General features: G+C 37.6%; 1 protein-coding gene across 1 annotated transcript in view; it reads right to left on the reverse strand.

The window, feature by feature from the left end:
- Positions 1–382: 382 nt before the first annotated feature.
- LOC133660280 (inhibitor of Bruton tyrosine kinase-like) overlaps positions 383–17,324 on the reverse strand; it is a 48,634-nt gene continuing 31,692 nt past the window's right edge. Inside the window, exons 21-28 of the mRNA XM_062063598.1 lie at positions 12,545–12,672; positions 12,257–12,369; positions 11,864–12,113; positions 9,711–9,809; positions 9,438–9,596; positions 6,946–7,146; positions 1,594–1,732; positions 383–1,215 (exon numbers count right to left, since the gene is read on the reverse strand). Coding sequence (XP_061919582.1) covers positions 1,090–1,215; positions 1,594–1,732; positions 6,946–7,146; positions 9,438–9,596; positions 9,711–9,809; positions 11,864–12,113; positions 12,257–12,369; positions 12,545–12,672 — 1,215 coding nt within the window. The 3' untranslated portion in view covers positions 383–1,089. The remainder of the gene's footprint in view (positions 1,216–1,593; positions 1,733–6,945; positions 7,147–9,437; positions 9,597–9,710; positions 9,810–11,863; positions 12,114–12,256; positions 12,370–12,544; positions 12,673–17,324) is intronic.

Here is a 17,324-nt window from a genome sequence, read left to right on the forward strand (position 1 = left end):
ACCTATGGAATAAAATCAAAGTCTGTTTGGATCACATTGCCTGCATAACTTGTAATGCTATGGTAGTGAGATGAACAGGGGCTCCAGCTAAATAGACCCTAATGAGTGATTAGTATGTCCCTCACGAGCTGTCTCTTTCCGACTTCCGATGTGATACTCTACCTGTAATTACGTCCAATAAACCCGTTAAATTTCCACACTTTGCGTTCGATAGGGTCATCGGAGTCAATTAGAGGCTGAGTTGTGCTAATGATCTGTTGTACATGCGGGGCAGCAAACTTGTCAAGAGGCAGCCAAAGATTCTGCAACAAAATGGAAAAGGAATGATTAAAGGATGATAAAGATGTCACTGCGCTCTCGTCACACAAGCAGAAATACTGGGTCATTGCACACTTGCAATACTTTATTGCATGCCCTTTTTCATACAATAGCCTCTTTTATAGACAGACAACACTATTATACTAACTTAATGTCATACATGGTTCAACGAAAGTACCTGCATTACCTGGAATGGCTCCAGAAAATCCTAAAATAAACAAGAAATAAAACTAAAAGGTGCTAAATCTTTCAAATATGAGGGGTAAAGCCAGCTTCACACATTTAACACTGCTAAGTATTTATGAATCACTAACACCAAATTATGAACACACCACCACTTTAGATGTCATTGAGATCATACAATCACTGCAACTCAACTATGTAGCTGAATCAACTACAAAAACCAATGTGGAAACTGCCACAAGTTGGCACTTTCTCAGGATTATGGAGAACTTTTATTTTTAGCTCCATCATCTCCATCCATTTTCTTTGGCAACTTTCCATTGCAATAACAATTATGAAGCTGTTAAGTCATGGAATTGAACTAACAAAAAAAGTTCACAAACAGAAGCACCGCTGCTGATCCGCATTTAGCATTAATGGGCTATATTAACTTAGTAACATACATTAACATTACAATCAGCAGCAATGGAAGAAAATTTGATGTAACACTGTGCAGAAAAGAAGCATATATTTCTAAAGTGTGAGAGCATGAGGTCAGCGCAACCTGCCAATAATCCTCTCACATCACTGGTATAAAGTAGCTAGTAATCAGTGTTTGTTCCACATCGGGGCTGCCATGGGACCAGAGGAGGCCCTCTCCACTGAAATCAGTTCGTCGGGGTTGTTGCGTGCCTCGTAATGGAACAAAAGCTCTTGGATAGCCCGCTCTTCAATCTATGAAGAGAGAAGAAAGGAACGTCAGGAAATAGGAGACATATTTGAGGGTGCTATGTGGAGAGTAAAACCATACACCCGCTGAGGGAGGGTAAGAAAAAGTGACGACACTCATAGCATGATGATAATACATGTTTGATCATGACAAATATAAATTAATTGGGAAAGGCACTTCAGGAAGGTGTTGAAAGAAAGTTGGAAATGGAAGAAGTTAAGAAACTCATTCTCATTTCTAACACTGTTCAGAATGAAATGTGATAGTCAGAGAAAGAAAAGGAGAATATGCATGTTGTTTGGCAAGTGTGTGTGTGCGTGTGTGTGTGTGTGTGTGTGTGTGTGTCAGTCAGAGCACTACGACACATAGACAAGCTGTGTTACCTGGATGAGTGCCAGCGGTTTCTCTCGGCTGCGGATTAGTGCGGCTTCCTGCTGCCGCTCCTCCTCCACAATGGAAGCAAAGGTCACCAGAGAGGGGAGGGGCGGGCTTCCCGCTGCTGCTGCGGCCATCACCCATGGCCTAAAGGGAAGACAAGGGTGAGGCGGCGAGCAAGAGACAGCGATAGCCAGCAAGAGGATGCAGGGTCTTGGTAGGAGTGAAATACTACTGACAAGCTTCTGTGGGATTGGCCGCCTGTCCACCTGGCTTAATTACGCCTTGCATGTCACTGTGCTACCAATGTCTCCTGTACTGTGCGGACCATGATTTAGACCATGCTTAATTAAACAGTGTTGAATTTAATCCTTTCACATTAGAGCTGAGACTGCAATACCACATGACTGTTTGGATTTTGTTTTTATTTTCCTGCGTTTGGTTTTGGTATCAAATCCTGTCGTGGTGCTCTTGATTTGGTAGTATTTCCTGTTTGGTTTCTCTGTTTTGCAGCACCTTTAGCCTGTGTTGCTTGTCCTGTCAGCACACCTGTTCCTCATTGTACATTGGTTGTATTTAGTTCAACTGTGTTCCTTCCGTGCTGGTTCATCATCTTCTGTATGCCAAAGTGTACTGTTGTTTTCTGAGTACCTAAAAGACCTGTGTTACTTTTCTTTCGCATGGTACCAAATAAAGGGAGCTCCTGCTTGCGCTTTGCCTACATTCTCTGCCTCCAAGATCACGCCAGCAGCCAACAAATGCGGCACTGTCACAAAGACGCTGCAATACGAATTTTGTTTCATGAACATGTCTATTCTTGGGGTTTAGTTGTCTGCTTTATTAAAAATTAAATGTATTATTTTTGCTACTGGTTAAAATTATTAGCCGCATACAATAACACAGCCACCCACCACATTAGGTTTTTCACATGCTCAATCCACAGATGTACTAGTCACCCTTTGACTCTTTGTATACATAATGATGAATAATGAACTTCTAGTGAGACCTGAATGAGATGCTGTCAAGTTTGTGTGACCATTAAGTAATTTTTTTCTTCATAGCTGCTATTAGATGTGGAAAGACATGTTTTCATTATTCCCCATGATACATATGGTGAAGTACAAGATTTATTTGGAATCCATTCATTCTTTCTTCAGAAAGGAGGGAAAAATCTCACATTTGGGGATCAGACGGACTTGTCGATTAATTCTGACTTTAGGAAGGGAGCAGTATTGCAGAGGTTTGAAATCATTTTAACTGAATACCAGGAGAAACCCTATACACACTTCCTCTTCTGTATGACAGTGTGACATGAAAGCTTCCCTTATCAATTCCGTTTAGCATCACCAGCGTCACTACGGAAACGCACACAGCTATTTAGTTTATCCAGTGAACTCCTTAAAGGCCTACTGAAACCCACTACTACCGACCACGCAGTCTGATAGTTTATATATCAATGATGAAATCTTAACATTATAACACATGCCAATACGGCCGGGTTAACTTATAAAGTGACATTTTAAATTTGCCGCTAAACTTCCGGTTCGAAACGCCTCTGAGGATGACGTATGCGTGTGACGTAGCCCGGCGAACACGGGTATGCCTTCCACATTGAAGCCGATACGAAAAAGCTCTGTTTTCATTTCATAATTCCACAGTATTCTGGACATCTGTGTTCGTGAATCTGTTTCAATCATGTTCATTGCATTATGGAGAAGGAAGCCGAGCAAGCAAAGAAGAAAGTTGTCGGTGCGAAATGGACGTATTTTTCGAACGTAGTCAGCAACAACAGTACACAGCCGGCGCTTCTTTGTTTACATTCCCGAAAGATGCAGTCAAGATGGAAGAACTCGGATAACAGAGACTCTAACCAGGAGGACTTTTGATTTGGATACACAGACGCCTGTAGAGAACTGGGACAACACAGACTCTTACCAGGATTACTTTGATTTGGATGACAAAGACGCAGACGTGCTACTGTGAGTATGCAGCTTTGGCTTTTTTTTGCGTATGTACGTAACTTTTTTAAAATATATAAGCTTTATGAACCTTGGGTTAGGTGAACGGTCTTTTGGGCTGAGTGATTGTGTGTGTTGATCATGTGTTTGAATTGTATTGGCGTGTTCTATGGAGCTAGGAGCTAGCAGAGGAGCTAGGAGCTAGCATAACACGTACCGTACCGTACGTGCGCGTCACGTACGTAACTTTTTAAAAATATATAAGCTTTATGAACCTTGGGTTAGGTGAACGGTCTTTTGGGCTGAGTGATTGTGTGTGTTGATCATGTGTTTGAATTGTATTGGCGTGTTCTATGGAGCTAGGAGCTAGCAGAGGAGCTAGGAGCTAGCATAACAAACACGCAGGTGTTATTATGCAGGATTAATTTGTGGCATATTAAATATAAGCCTGGTTGTGTTGTGGCTAATAGAGTATATATATGTCTTGTGTTTATTTACTGTTGTAGTCATTCCCAGCTGAATATCAGGTACCGTGAGTATGCAGCCTTGGCTGCTAAACATTCGATAACTTGACCGTATGTGCGCGTCACGTACGTAACTTTTTAAAAATATATAAGCTTTATGAACCTTGGGTTAGGTAAACGGTCTTTTGGGCTGAGTGATTGTGTGTGTTGATCAGGTGTTTGAATTGTATTGGCGTGTTCTATGGAGCTAGGAGCTAGCAGAGGAGCTAGGAGCTAGCATAACAAACACGCAGGTGTTTTTATGCAGGATTAATTTGTGGCATATTAAATATAAGCCTGGTTGTGTTGTGGCTAATAGAGTATATATATGTCTTGTGTTTATTTACTGTTGTAGTCATTCCCAGCTGAATATCAGGTCACCCCCGGCTCTCACAGCATCTTCCCTATCTGAATAGCTTCAACTCCCCACTAGTCCTTCACTTGCACTTTACTCATCCACAAATCTTTCATCCTCGCTCAAATTAATGGGGAAATTGTCGCTTTCTCGGTCCGAATCTCTCTCACTTCATGCGGCCATCATTGTAAACAATAGGGAACCTTGCGTATATGTTCAACTGACTACGTCACGCTACTTCCGGTAGGGGCAAGCCTTTTTTTTATCAGATACCCAAAGTTGCAATCTTTATCGTCGTTGTTCTATACTAAATCCTTTCAGCAAAAATATGGCAATATCGCGAAATGATCAAGTATGACACATAGAATAGATCTGCTATCCCCGTTTAAATAAAAAAAATTCATTTCAGTAGGCCTTTGAAAAATCGACAAGGTAAATATACAGCACAAGTATGATAGCAGAGATGCAGGAAGATGAACTTTCCAGATTTGCAGTAATTACGCATACAAAAAAAAAAAACATTTTCACTGGGTTTCACAGATAAGTATGGTAACCAACTAAAGATTCTACATGTGCATGCGTGCCTGTCTAGATGTGTGAGGTTTTAAAAAGTCAAGACAACTCTGTGTTTAAGGTCAGGTCAATTGAACTGACCAGGTCATTTTGAACGGGTCACCCTACTTACACCACAGTCTATATTAGGAAACCCTTGCTTCAGTCAGTTAGACTGTCACACTAAACAAAGTGTACTAAAATTCTTGGAACATATTTTAAGACACTACGAGAATGAAATGCAAATAACAAGTTATTTTTTTACAGTATATTAGTTACGGTGAAACAGGGACAAGCGGTAGAAAATGTACGTATGGATGGATGGATGGAAACAGTACATTCAAAACAGCATGTCAGCTTTGTTTGTGGAGTCTTTTGCAGCAGAACTTGTGCTTTGTAAAAAAAAAAAAAAATGTTTGTAAAAACACAGCAATAAATTATATACAGTAGTTCCTCGTCCCATTAATTTTTTTTAAGCATAAAGCATTTTAATGCATAAAAGTAGTTAAATGAACAAAAAATATCAATACTACAGTCGTGTTGTCCATTAGATGAGACCATACCAATCACAGCGTGCTGTTCAGTATCATGCCACTGATTGGCTCAGCCTCAGGCAGCATTACCATATTATATAAAAGAGTGTAAAGGTGACTAAAGAGTGTTGTTTCATGTCTTTAGGGCTCTCATAATTTTGAAAAATGTATTTGAAAGTAGTTAAAATATTTTTCATACACTAGCTTTGAAAATATTCGATTAGTAATTAATGATTCCTACTTCGCAAAAATTCATTTATCGCAGTCATGCCCGGAATCAATTAACAGCCATAAACAAGGGATTATTGTAGTATAGTTGAGGAAGTTAATTTTGAACTAAGTTATCATTGGGATATCATGACAGTATATTACAGCTTTTAATTTGCTTTCTTGAAGTTTAATATGGGATTTTATACTCTAAGAAGATGCATCTGGTAATGTGCTGTATTAATAAAGTTTGAATGCTCAGCAGATCCACGTAAGTAACATCTCTATAACTTGCTGCTTTCAAACACATACAAAATGTAAATGCTGCTGTTAGTCATTCTATTAATTAATCATAAAACAAGCGAAAATGGATGGATGGATGGGTGTGGTTTTGCACTGGTTAGTGTGTGTCTCACTGCGTGGTGGATGAATACAGCTTCAACTAACTATGCAAAGACAACATATTCACAATGTAGTCTTTTATAAATAGTATAAAAGATGGCAGCCTGTTTGTTCTATTTTAAGAACTGTAGCAAAAGCAGAGCAACCAACAAACGTTCCTTTTAGTCAAAACATTCCACATGCTAACTTGCCTATAACAATATGGGTGTGCTGTGTATTTACACTTGTTATTATAAAACACCTTTCTCACGGTAGGCCAATTCTTTTTTTTTTTTTTATTCTTACAGCTTTTGTTGCAATTACAGGAACATGGTGTGTTGGTTGTAGATTAAAACTTAATCTTTCACTTTACTGGGTTCACTGTGTCCACGGCAGCCACTCGACTGCAGTCACTCCAAGAGAAACAGCTGAGCCTCACATACTTAGCATTAATGAGACACACAAACAGGGCAGGGTTTCCATTTTTCATTGTAATTTATGTTTTGTCTTGTTTTCTGGGATCAGGGCTGCTCATCCCTTTGAATGTATTCAATTAAAAAGTGTCATTTTGTATTGTCTTCACCATTAAAAATTAGGTCAAATTGTCTGTTTTTCGACATTACTAATGGCCCAAGTGATTTGTCAGGTAAATTAATTAAAAAAATTAATTATTAATGTTTTAAGTTAAAAATGATGTAAAATGACCATGACTAATGTTACTTATTTTTAAAATGAATATTCAGATGCACTGAATTTTATGAGGCACCTGTATTTTGTGCCCTGTACTGTACCACGTGTACTACTGTGTAATGATTACACTACAACAGTGCCCCCCAGTGGTAGTAAGAAAAGATACATGCATTTAACTCACCCTGAAGGTTTTTCCAGTTCGCTGCGCTCATCGCATCTAAACGTCACCTTCCTACTGACAGGTACAACACAGACTGCGGACCCTTGAGCACCTAGAACCTTTTGATTTCCAGGCTGCCCCGCTCTGATGAGTTGGCTCTCCTCCTCTTCCAGTAGTGTTCGAAATGAGCATGAGGACGATGGGGACTGGATTGCTGTTGCCCTGATGAGGTAAAAGTTCAGACTTAGCTTAAATAATGTACTAAATGGACACATGTAGAACTACTAGGGCTGGGCGATATGACCTTTTATTAATATCTTGATATTTTTGGGCCATGTCACGATACACGATATATATCGCAATATTTTGCCTTAGCCTTGAATGAACACTTGATGTATATAATCACACCAGTATGATTCTATGTGTCTACATTAAAAACATTCTTGTTCATACTGCATTAATATATGCTCATTTTAAACTTTCATGCAGAGAGGGAAATCACAACTAAGTCTATTTAGCAAAACTGTATTTATTAAGCAGTGGCACAAACATTCATGTCATTTCAAAACAGAAAGTGCAAGCTTGTCAGAGACATTTTAAAACAAGCTATGAGTGCACTTTTGTGCATGATGTCACTAAGATGACATATCAAAACAACACTAAATTAAAGTGCACATTTTGTACAGAACGCCACTACAATAGTTTAAAACAAATAAAGTGCACTTTTGTATGTCACACAAGATATTTCAATAAGTGTCTAATAAAAATGAGCTCCATAATAGGAAATCAAATAGCAGTGCTGCTACTTTTTGTAGCAACGCTTTTGCCGCATAATTGTTCAACATATTCCCGCTTGAAGCCAAACCACCGCCAGACGATGGACCCTGTGCTGTTTTTCTTGGGAATTAATTCTCCCTTCATTTGTTACCAGATTGGCACCTTCTTTCTCTCGTATTACCACTCGCAACGCATCACAGCTAATGTTACCCAAGTAGCTACCTCTCTGCTCGGGGAGGGCGTGTGACGTTGGCACACGTGACGTATGTAAGAAGGTGCGCTTGTTTATGTCTCTGTGAGAAGGACAGACAAGAAAGAGTGGGAAACGCATGCAGTGGTAATGCCCGCAGCTAAAAGCAACTGTGTGAGAAGATATACTTGACTATCCCGATATAGTCATTTTCTATTTCGCAGAGAGACAAACCCGCGATATATCGAGTATATCGATATATCATCCATCCCTAAGAACCACTATACAAAACATTTGCTTTTTTTCTAATAAAACGGGCTTATACGATAATCAATAACCGTGCACAATAACAACCCACCCATGGATAGTCCTGGGCTGATATTCGGTAGGTCCATCAACCGGACGATCAATCGGATCGCTCGTCCCTCATTGATTCCCCGTGTGTTCCAGGATCAATTTTAAGGTTATTTTCATGGTTTATAAATGTTTTTATGGTATTTTGCCATCTATCTTTCAGATTTGGTTTTACCCTACGAACCTTCGAGGACCGTGAGATTTCTAATTATTCCAAAAGTGAGGACACAAAGTCACAGGATGGCATCTTCCCACTATTATGGCCCCTGTCTATGGAACAGTTTGCCAGAGGACCTCAGGGCTGCAAAGAATGTTCATGTTTTTAAAAGCAGGCTGAAGAGCCACATTTTTGATTTGGCTTCTACCTAATATTTATTTAAAAAAATGTAAGTCATTCGTACTTTACTTTATAACCTATTAATTACGCAATGTTTGATTTAGTTCTATTTATGATATATTTACTGTATTTTTTAATCTTCATGTGTCTAACTTGTATTTCATATTTTATTCTAACTCATGGTTCTTACTATTTTCAATATATTATTATTTTTACTTTCCAGCGTTCCTCAGAGGGAGCTCTTTGTAACAGGAGTTATCGGTCGTGCTGTGGAGGCGCTTTGTGTCAGCGTCCCGGTGGCTGTGGTTTTGTGACCTCCTGGTGCATATGGCTCCTGGGATAGTGTTTACTCACCTAGCCCCTCTGTACTCAGCCATGCATTCATTTGTTCGTGTGTGTGTGTGTTTGTGTGTGTGTGTGTGTGTGTGTGTGTGTGATGTTGGTTAATCAGGGTATTGTTTTTAAGTCTGTAAAGCACTATGTCTTGCATTTCGTTTACGTATAACAAACCCCTTAGAAATAAAGTGTAACTGATTGGTAGAACAGAGACAGAACTTATTTTATTGCTTTTGGTTGGTGATTTGTATTTAAGTGCAAAATTTTGCTTGCAGAAATGTATTTATTTTTTCTTATTTGTTTGTTGCATTTATTTTGGTATTTCAAAGTTTACATTTAAATTACAATGTTAAAATATATGATTATGTATTATAATTACATCAATGGTTAATTTGGTCTCAAAAAATAGCAATATGGCAATAATATCGTTTATCGACAATAACTTGCAGGCCAATGTATTGTCTAGCAAAATGTGTTCTCGGTCCAGGCCTACTCATGGACAGAACATTATACACTTACCAGGCCTTCCTACTACTGCTTTTGGATGGCGTGACTATAGGAGTGGGTTTGGATGCTGTCGACTCCACACTGGTCTCCTTACTTGCCAATGCTAACATCTTCCTTTGCTTCTGGGACAGCTTAGTCATAGGAGAAGAATGTTTGCTGAGGGTGCTGATGCTGAAGGCAAGCAGAAAAATACATGCAGAAGGTGAGCACACCAAATAAGATGTTGTGTGATGTAAATAGTTATTGTAAACATCCTCATTAATAAGACTCATAGCGTATTTGTACTTGGCAGGGCTTTTGGGAACTGCTTTGGTGGTCTGTACAGAATTGGCTTCCATGTCCATGATAGCTCTAAGATCCAAGACAGGGGGTGGATTGGCAGGTCTACAAATTGAAAATACACAGTTACTTCACAGGACTGGAACTAAATGTATTAACTATGGCAGGACATTTTCTTCAAACCACCTCCTCAAAATAAAGTGGGAGAAAATTGAGGGTTCTTAGTCAAGAGTTTCATGGGTCAACTCACCAACCTACTTTTAAAATCAACTGCAAAACCTGCATGTGCAATCTGTATCTATATAAATGATTAAAAACAGACTTCCTCCTTAATATATCTGTTGGTAGGTTGTACCATATCAAGTATCCCCCCCAATATATTATTTTCAACTAATGATGTCCCAAAACAACATTTTTGGCCTCTGATCCCGATATGATTTTGAGTCCTGATCCCATACTTTGACAATAGATCATTAAACAGAAAATGCTGTATAGCAAGCAACTAAAGTAAACACAACACATTTTTATAAAGATTATGTTATCAAATTTAGAATTTGCTAGTACTGTTATATGTATATCACTTAATGTATTGAAAGTGTGGTGCTACATATAATGTTTTTAGCAAAATAAAGTGGCTAATGCGCAATAACTAAAGATTTAAATCAGTTGGGTTTTTCCCTCAAAGCCTTCCTGTATCCAGAGACTTACTCTGAGAGATTGTAAACAATAACAAAAACGACCCAAAAATTATTTTGTAATAAGAACAAAAAGAAAAATATCAATCTAGATACTTTTGTATCGTTTACACACTGATACCATACAAGGTATCGATAGTATCGAAATCTGGATCGATCACCCCTACTTTACATTGAATTCAGCAGTTAGCATTTTGTGTGTGTTTGTGTGTGTGTGTGCGTGCGTGCGTGCGTGCGTGCGTGCGTGCGTGCGTGCGTGCGTGCGTGCGTGCGTGCGTGCGTGTGTGTGTGTGCGTGTAGCATGCTTAGCCATTCATTTTCCCCTATTCCTCTAGTGACAATGCTACTTGAAAGAAACTTAGTTTATTTTCCGCCATGGTGGTGAGGATAATGGTGCTTTCCATTAACCTCGGCAGTTGGAAATCAGATGTGAGACTGACGTCAGAGCCAAGCTAAGGTAAGGGAGGTGAAAAATTAAAGATAGCCACATCCACGAAAGCTATTCATGCGCTTACCTTATCTGAATAGAAACAATTTATGGAAAAATATGCGCTAATTCTGCAACCTTCAAACACGGTGGATGAAAAAAAAGCAAACAAAAAAGCTATTGCTAGCGATGCAGTACAAAAATAAGTAATTTACACTACAGTAACATTACCATTCACTGCATAAATCCAACAATACATTGTATACGGCTGATTTAATCTGACAAAAACTGGTCAGAAGTGCTAATAACGGATATTACAGAGGCTTATATTATTTTTTAGACCCAGAGCAGCCATCTTTGAAAGCCAACTCAGAGTTGGAGGTTTTTACGACTTTCAAAGTAGGAAATCCGACTAGGAACTCGGAAAATTTGACTTCCCAGTACAAATGGAACACACCATTAGTGTATTAGAAGCGGCTTTTCACTGTGGATAAACGAGTCAACGACAAATTCGTTGCAGCTTGCTCTGAAATTCAAGCCGGTGTTCTTGGAAGACATGACCCTACTAAAATTCATGCAACTTCTGCATGTGTGTACATGAGTACAATCTATAGTAAAATCTCTAGCCATGTAAACACCTGGACACAATTGCAGTAAAGCTTGGCAGCTGATCAGTTTAAAAAAAAGGTGAATTACAATCCGGTCCGATCTCATGGTCGTCATCTCTATTTTGAAACAGAGCGAAGGCCATTTTTGTTTCAGCATACGGTACTTTAGCTGTGCCACAGTGCACAAAACAATAACTCCTAGTATTGTTGGAATTTTGTTGCAGAAAAACATGACAAGTTTGCATCAGTGACCTCTGTCCTCACAAATTGTATTTGGGATGAGTGGCAAATATATTACCTAATATTTCCAGAAGAATAGGATGACAAAAGGGGAGACCAGCTTTACAGTTTCTTATTAATTGGTTTAATGACTTGATGTCGCAATTATTTGTTCATGAAGAGCATTTGAGGAAAACAAACACGATTTACCTATGAAGGAGCTTGGGGATGTTTTGTGGACCAGAGCTCGGGGGAGTTGTGAGGCCATTCCTTGAGGTTAAGGTACTGGGTGGGCTCTTCAATCCGACACTAATCTCAGCTCTGTCATGACATACTGGCGATTGCATGTCTCGGGGGCTGCCAAGTCCCATGCAGCTACCCTCGGAGTCTGATGTGAGCAACTCCTGCAGTGACTCTGTGGAGGTGCCTTTTCCTGTCTTCACCAAGCGTGGGGAAACCACTGAGAATAGAAAGTGCAAGTCAGTTAAATTGTGACATTTTATTGCACATTAAATTAGGCCGACAACTTTAAAAAGTAACTGATGCATGTGATATAGGGTGAGTAGAACATTTGAAATAAGTGTGAGCATTTGTACATTGTACCTGCAGCAGGGGGGCTATGAATAATGTCCGACAGAGTGTAGCCTCCTGAGCTGTCAGAGCGTCGCCTTGGTTTCTTTTTCGCCTTAGTTTTGGCTTTCTTAAAAAGTACATCCCTAATGGGAGAGGGTTTTGGATAATCAGCAACATACATTAGAATAATTATCATGTATTGTTTAGTTGTTTTTTTATAGTTCAGTGTCGTCTACCCACGGTACCAAACAGATTAGTTTGAAACACACTATATATAGTATTAATTATGAACGGACATTAATATTTAAACCTGTGTACCTGTTCAATTGATCCAATTCTTCTTCCGGTTTGGGGCTAAAGGCCAAATCCAAATCCTTATCTTCATACATACTGAGATCTGGAGCATTGGGGTATGGCGTGACAAGCCTTCTTTGCATTGCCGGGATCTGAAATGAAAAGAAAATACAATAAATGCTTTGTGCAACTTCTGTAAATTATTCACAGCCCCTTAAAAGCATTGGAAGTTGATCAATCAAAAGCAAGAATACATACTGGTTGAGCGGCTGTATTGATAAAATCCAAACGGATTGAAAAGAAAATATTGCAACCGCAACAAAACAATGGCACGAGATGATGACATTATGCATGCACAGGTAGTCATGGAAACGTTTAACCTCAAAGTTGTTCCAGGTAAAAAGTACGACTTTTAGTCTGGTATAAAGTAAAAAGTCTTATATTTTTCTTTATTTCTGTCCAAACTGTTTGTTGTGATGTATTACTGGCCTGGTTCTGTTTTTCTTTTCTTTTATACAACTACTTGATTGATTGGTGATATTTGCGTGTTTTTATTTTGGAATCTTTTTGTTTTTTTCTTTCTACTGTTTCACTTTTTAGCTTTCTCCTTCTCTTCTGGTTTTGTTTTCCTTATTATTATTTTTTTTAATTTATTTTATTCTCTTAAAGCATGCTTGTTTTGCTATTTAAATTATTCCATTTTGTGGTAAAGGGCAATGGGAGGGGAGAGTTAGGGGGATTGATAAGGAAAAATAACCCATTTAAAATATGCATTGAGAAGACACTTACTAAATGTTATGTTTGATAATTTTTATCACACAAGGAAGAAAACCAGTTAACACAAACATAAGATATTGCAATGACTAGAAAATGTTTTAGAATTAAATGTTGGAATGTAAAAGATGCAAATGAACAGGTGAAACAAAGAACAATTCTGAAACATTTAAACAATCTTTCTCCTGATATTGCTTTTCTACAGTAAACCCATTTGAAAACTGAACATTTAAAATATTTGAAAATAGGATGGGTTGGTGAGATAGTTGGTGTTGGACTGGTGTTGCTATAATGTTTAAAAAAAATATTAACTATATTATAAATAGTATATTTTTAGAGCCAGAGGGTAGATATATGATAACAAATTGCCATATAGTTCATAACAATACCACACTGGTAAACTTATATGCACCCAGTAACGATAAACCTTTGTTTGGTGACATGGAGCTCCAATTGGCAAATTATGTTGATTCTGATATTATTATGGGTGGTGATCTAAATTTAACAACAAATCCAAATATTGATAAAACTGGTAAGATTGTTAGACCCAAGAAATCTGTTTTTTCTCTTCTGAAATTAATGCAAACTCTTAACCTAATAGATATTTGGAGAACTTTAAATCCACGTGAGAAGGATTTAATTTTTTTCAAGAATTGATATGTTCTTTGTTCCTAAGACAATTGTAGAAAAGGTGCATGTTAAAATCCACCCAATAACTATTTCTGATCATAGTCCAATTCAAATCGACTTAAGCTTTCCACCAGTCGCTTTCCAATTCAAACAATGGAAAATGTATAGTTCTTTACTAGAAAGTGAGGAAAATAAATGAAAAATTAAATAATTTATTTCAGATTTTATCAAAAATAATCAGGATTCTGTCTCTGACATCTCCACAATATGGGAAGCACTTAAGTGCTGTGTAAGGGGAGAACTTATTAGGATTGCAAGCTTTAAGAATAAAAAATTACATGCTGAAGAAAATGAATTATTGAATGGAATCAAACAATTGCAGGACACATTGTCCAAACAATATAATCTGGAATCATGGATCAAACTTTGCAAACAAAGAATGGAATATGATAATATAATAAAGCAGAAGGTTGAATATAAAATTAATAGGGCAACATTTTCATGAATACGGCGAACAAGCTGAAAAGCTCCTTGCGTTAAGATTAAAGAAGCAGATGACTAGAAATCATATATCTAATATTAAACTTTCAGATGGTAGTATTTCTGTTGATCCCTAGCAAATCAATGAAACGTTCAGAACATTTTATACAAACGTATATGAGCCTGAGAAAGATTGTAGCATAGAAGTTATGCAGTCATATTTGAACGCAGTACAACTTCCATCATTATCAGGGCATAACAAAAAATCAATTAATGGAAATTCGAAAAAGCTATAAATTAATTTGAAAAAAATTAATCTCCTGGCCCGGATGGCTACAATACAGAATGTTATCAAATATTCAGTGAAGACTAGTCTCTTCTATTATTACAAATGTACCAATTTTCATTTAATAAACAATCGTTTTCTCCAACCTTCAATTTTTCCCATACCTCATTGATACATAAAAAGGATAAAGACCAATTGATTTGCAGTAACTTTATCCCGAGCCAATATGGAAAACAAAATCTTGGCAAAAAACCTAGCCACACGATTATCAAGTGTAATTGGAAAATTAATTCATACTGACCAAACTGGCTTAAAGGAAGGTCGACAATCTTCAGACAATACAAGGAAATTGTTTAATGTTATATATTATCCCTTATTCCACAGCAGTATGTACTGTTGATGCAGAGAAGGCATTCGACCGCATAAATTGGTAATTTATGTTTTGCACATTACGTAAATGTGGATTTGGAGATAATTTTATACAATGGATTAAGATACTTTATACAAGGCCCATAGTAACAGTCAAAACCAATAATCATATTTCAGAACCTTTTTCATTAAAAACATCTGGATCATTATTTAATTTGATTATTGAACCCTTAGCTGCAAAAATAAGAAGTGAAAATAATATTCATGGTATAAAAATTGGCTCTCAGTATAATAAGCTATCAATGTATTGTGATGACATAATTCTCTACCTGTCACATGTTGACTCCTCTCTTCATTATATCAATTAGGTGATCACTGAATATGGCTGTCTATCAGGGTATAAAGTAAATTGGGACAAATGTGAAATATTACCACTTAAACACCAAGAAATCGCAAGTTCAGAACTCCAAAATTAAATGAAAAGAGGCAGAAATCATGTATCTAGGACTGCATATTACACCAAACCTTTATACAAGCAGAGATGTAAACCTTAAACATTTAAAAAATAAGATCCAAAGAATCCAAAATGGAAAGCTGGTCACGTTTCCAAATATCACTTTGGGGTCGGGTGAACATAGTAAAAATGAGTATATTGCCAACAGTTAATTATATGTTGAAAATGATGCCTGTCCTAATTAATAAAAGTTGGTTCAAGAAAATACATACAATGACATCACATTTTATATTGTATGGAAAGAAGACCAGATGCTCATACTTAAGATTGTCTAGCCCACAAGATAAGGGAGGACTACAATTACCAAACGTTTTACATTATTATATCTCCACTTATTCCATTCTTCTGCAGATAAGGACTGAATCAACATAGAAAAAATCCTGTAAATGAATTTGGACATTGATGTGGGGAGCCTGGATTACATAAAAAAATACCTAATGAATTGAGGCAGAGCCCAATAGAAGCTACCTTTAGCATTCTAAAACTGTCAGAAAATACTTGGAATCAACATAATTACATCTGTGAATCAAACCCTTGGGTACAATCCTAATATCATTATTTTTAAAAAATGTGGTCAAATGGACAACATGGAAAGACAGAGGTATTACTAAACCTCATCATAGTATTCATGTAAACTCCTTTGAACAGTTCAATTAATTAGTTGATCAATATAATCTACCCAGAAATATATATATTTAATTTTATCTCTTTAAAACATGCTGTAAAAAAATGCATATCCTCTGAAAGTATGTCTTTTAATAGCCATTAACTTTTTAATCAAGATACAATTAAGAAATAAATTAAAAGATTTTATGGAATAAGAAATGAACATCGTACTAGAAATGCAAATGAGCTCGGAAATGGATGATCGGCTTAAAACATTTTAGATGAAAGAGACATATCATTGAATGATATTTGGAAAAATGCCAATAAGCCCTTTCAATATAAGATTTTGAATAGATTGTATTTTACATCTTCTCAGCTGTATAAAATTGGTGCAGTAGATAGCAAGTTATGTATAAAGTGTTGGGCAGCTGAGGAAACTCTTGTTCATTTATTAAATGAACCTAAAATATGACTTATTTTATCTTTGTTGAAAAATATTGGACACGATGTGTTGTCAACCTTCTGAGATGTGATGGAAGTGTAAGCAACTGTGACACTATTGTTAATTTTTTCTATGTTTTTATAAGTGGCTGTGATGATCATGTAAATGAGGCATTTCTAATCACTGCCAGTGTTTCCCATAAACTGCCAAGATACCTGTGGCGGTGGGGGCGTGGCTATGGGCGTGGTCACCATGACATAATCGAGTAATTTGCATAATTTACAACAGTTTTGTTTTAAACATCCATCCATCCATCCATTTTACAATATAATTACAACACTTTATGTACAGGAGTGGAGACAGGGAGGCAATGAGAGCAGCACAGCGGGAGGTGAAACAACGCGTGAGGGAGGCTAAGGACAGCTACAGGAAGAAGCTGGAGCAGAAGCTGCAGCAGAACAACATGAGGGAGGTCTGGGAAGGTGTGAAAACCATCACAGGCCACAAGACAAAGACCAGAGCTGTTGGGGGGACAATAGAGAGGGCCAATGAGATGAATAACTTCTTCAACCGTTTCAACTAGGCCGTGTCCTCTCCACCCCTCACTCCCCATCGCAGCCACCCCCTCTTCTTTTCCCCTCAACGCACCTCCCCCCCAGCCATAGAAGCACCCCCCTCCACCACCTCTACGCAGACATTAGTC

The sequence above is a fragment of the Entelurus aequoreus genome, linkage group LG11 (assembly GCF_033978785.1).
Source record: "Entelurus aequoreus isolate RoL-2023_Sb linkage group LG11, RoL_Eaeq_v1.1, whole genome shotgun sequence".
In the NCBI taxonomy this organism is placed as follows: Eukaryota; Metazoa; Chordata; class Actinopteri; order Syngnathiformes; family Syngnathidae; genus Entelurus; species Entelurus aequoreus.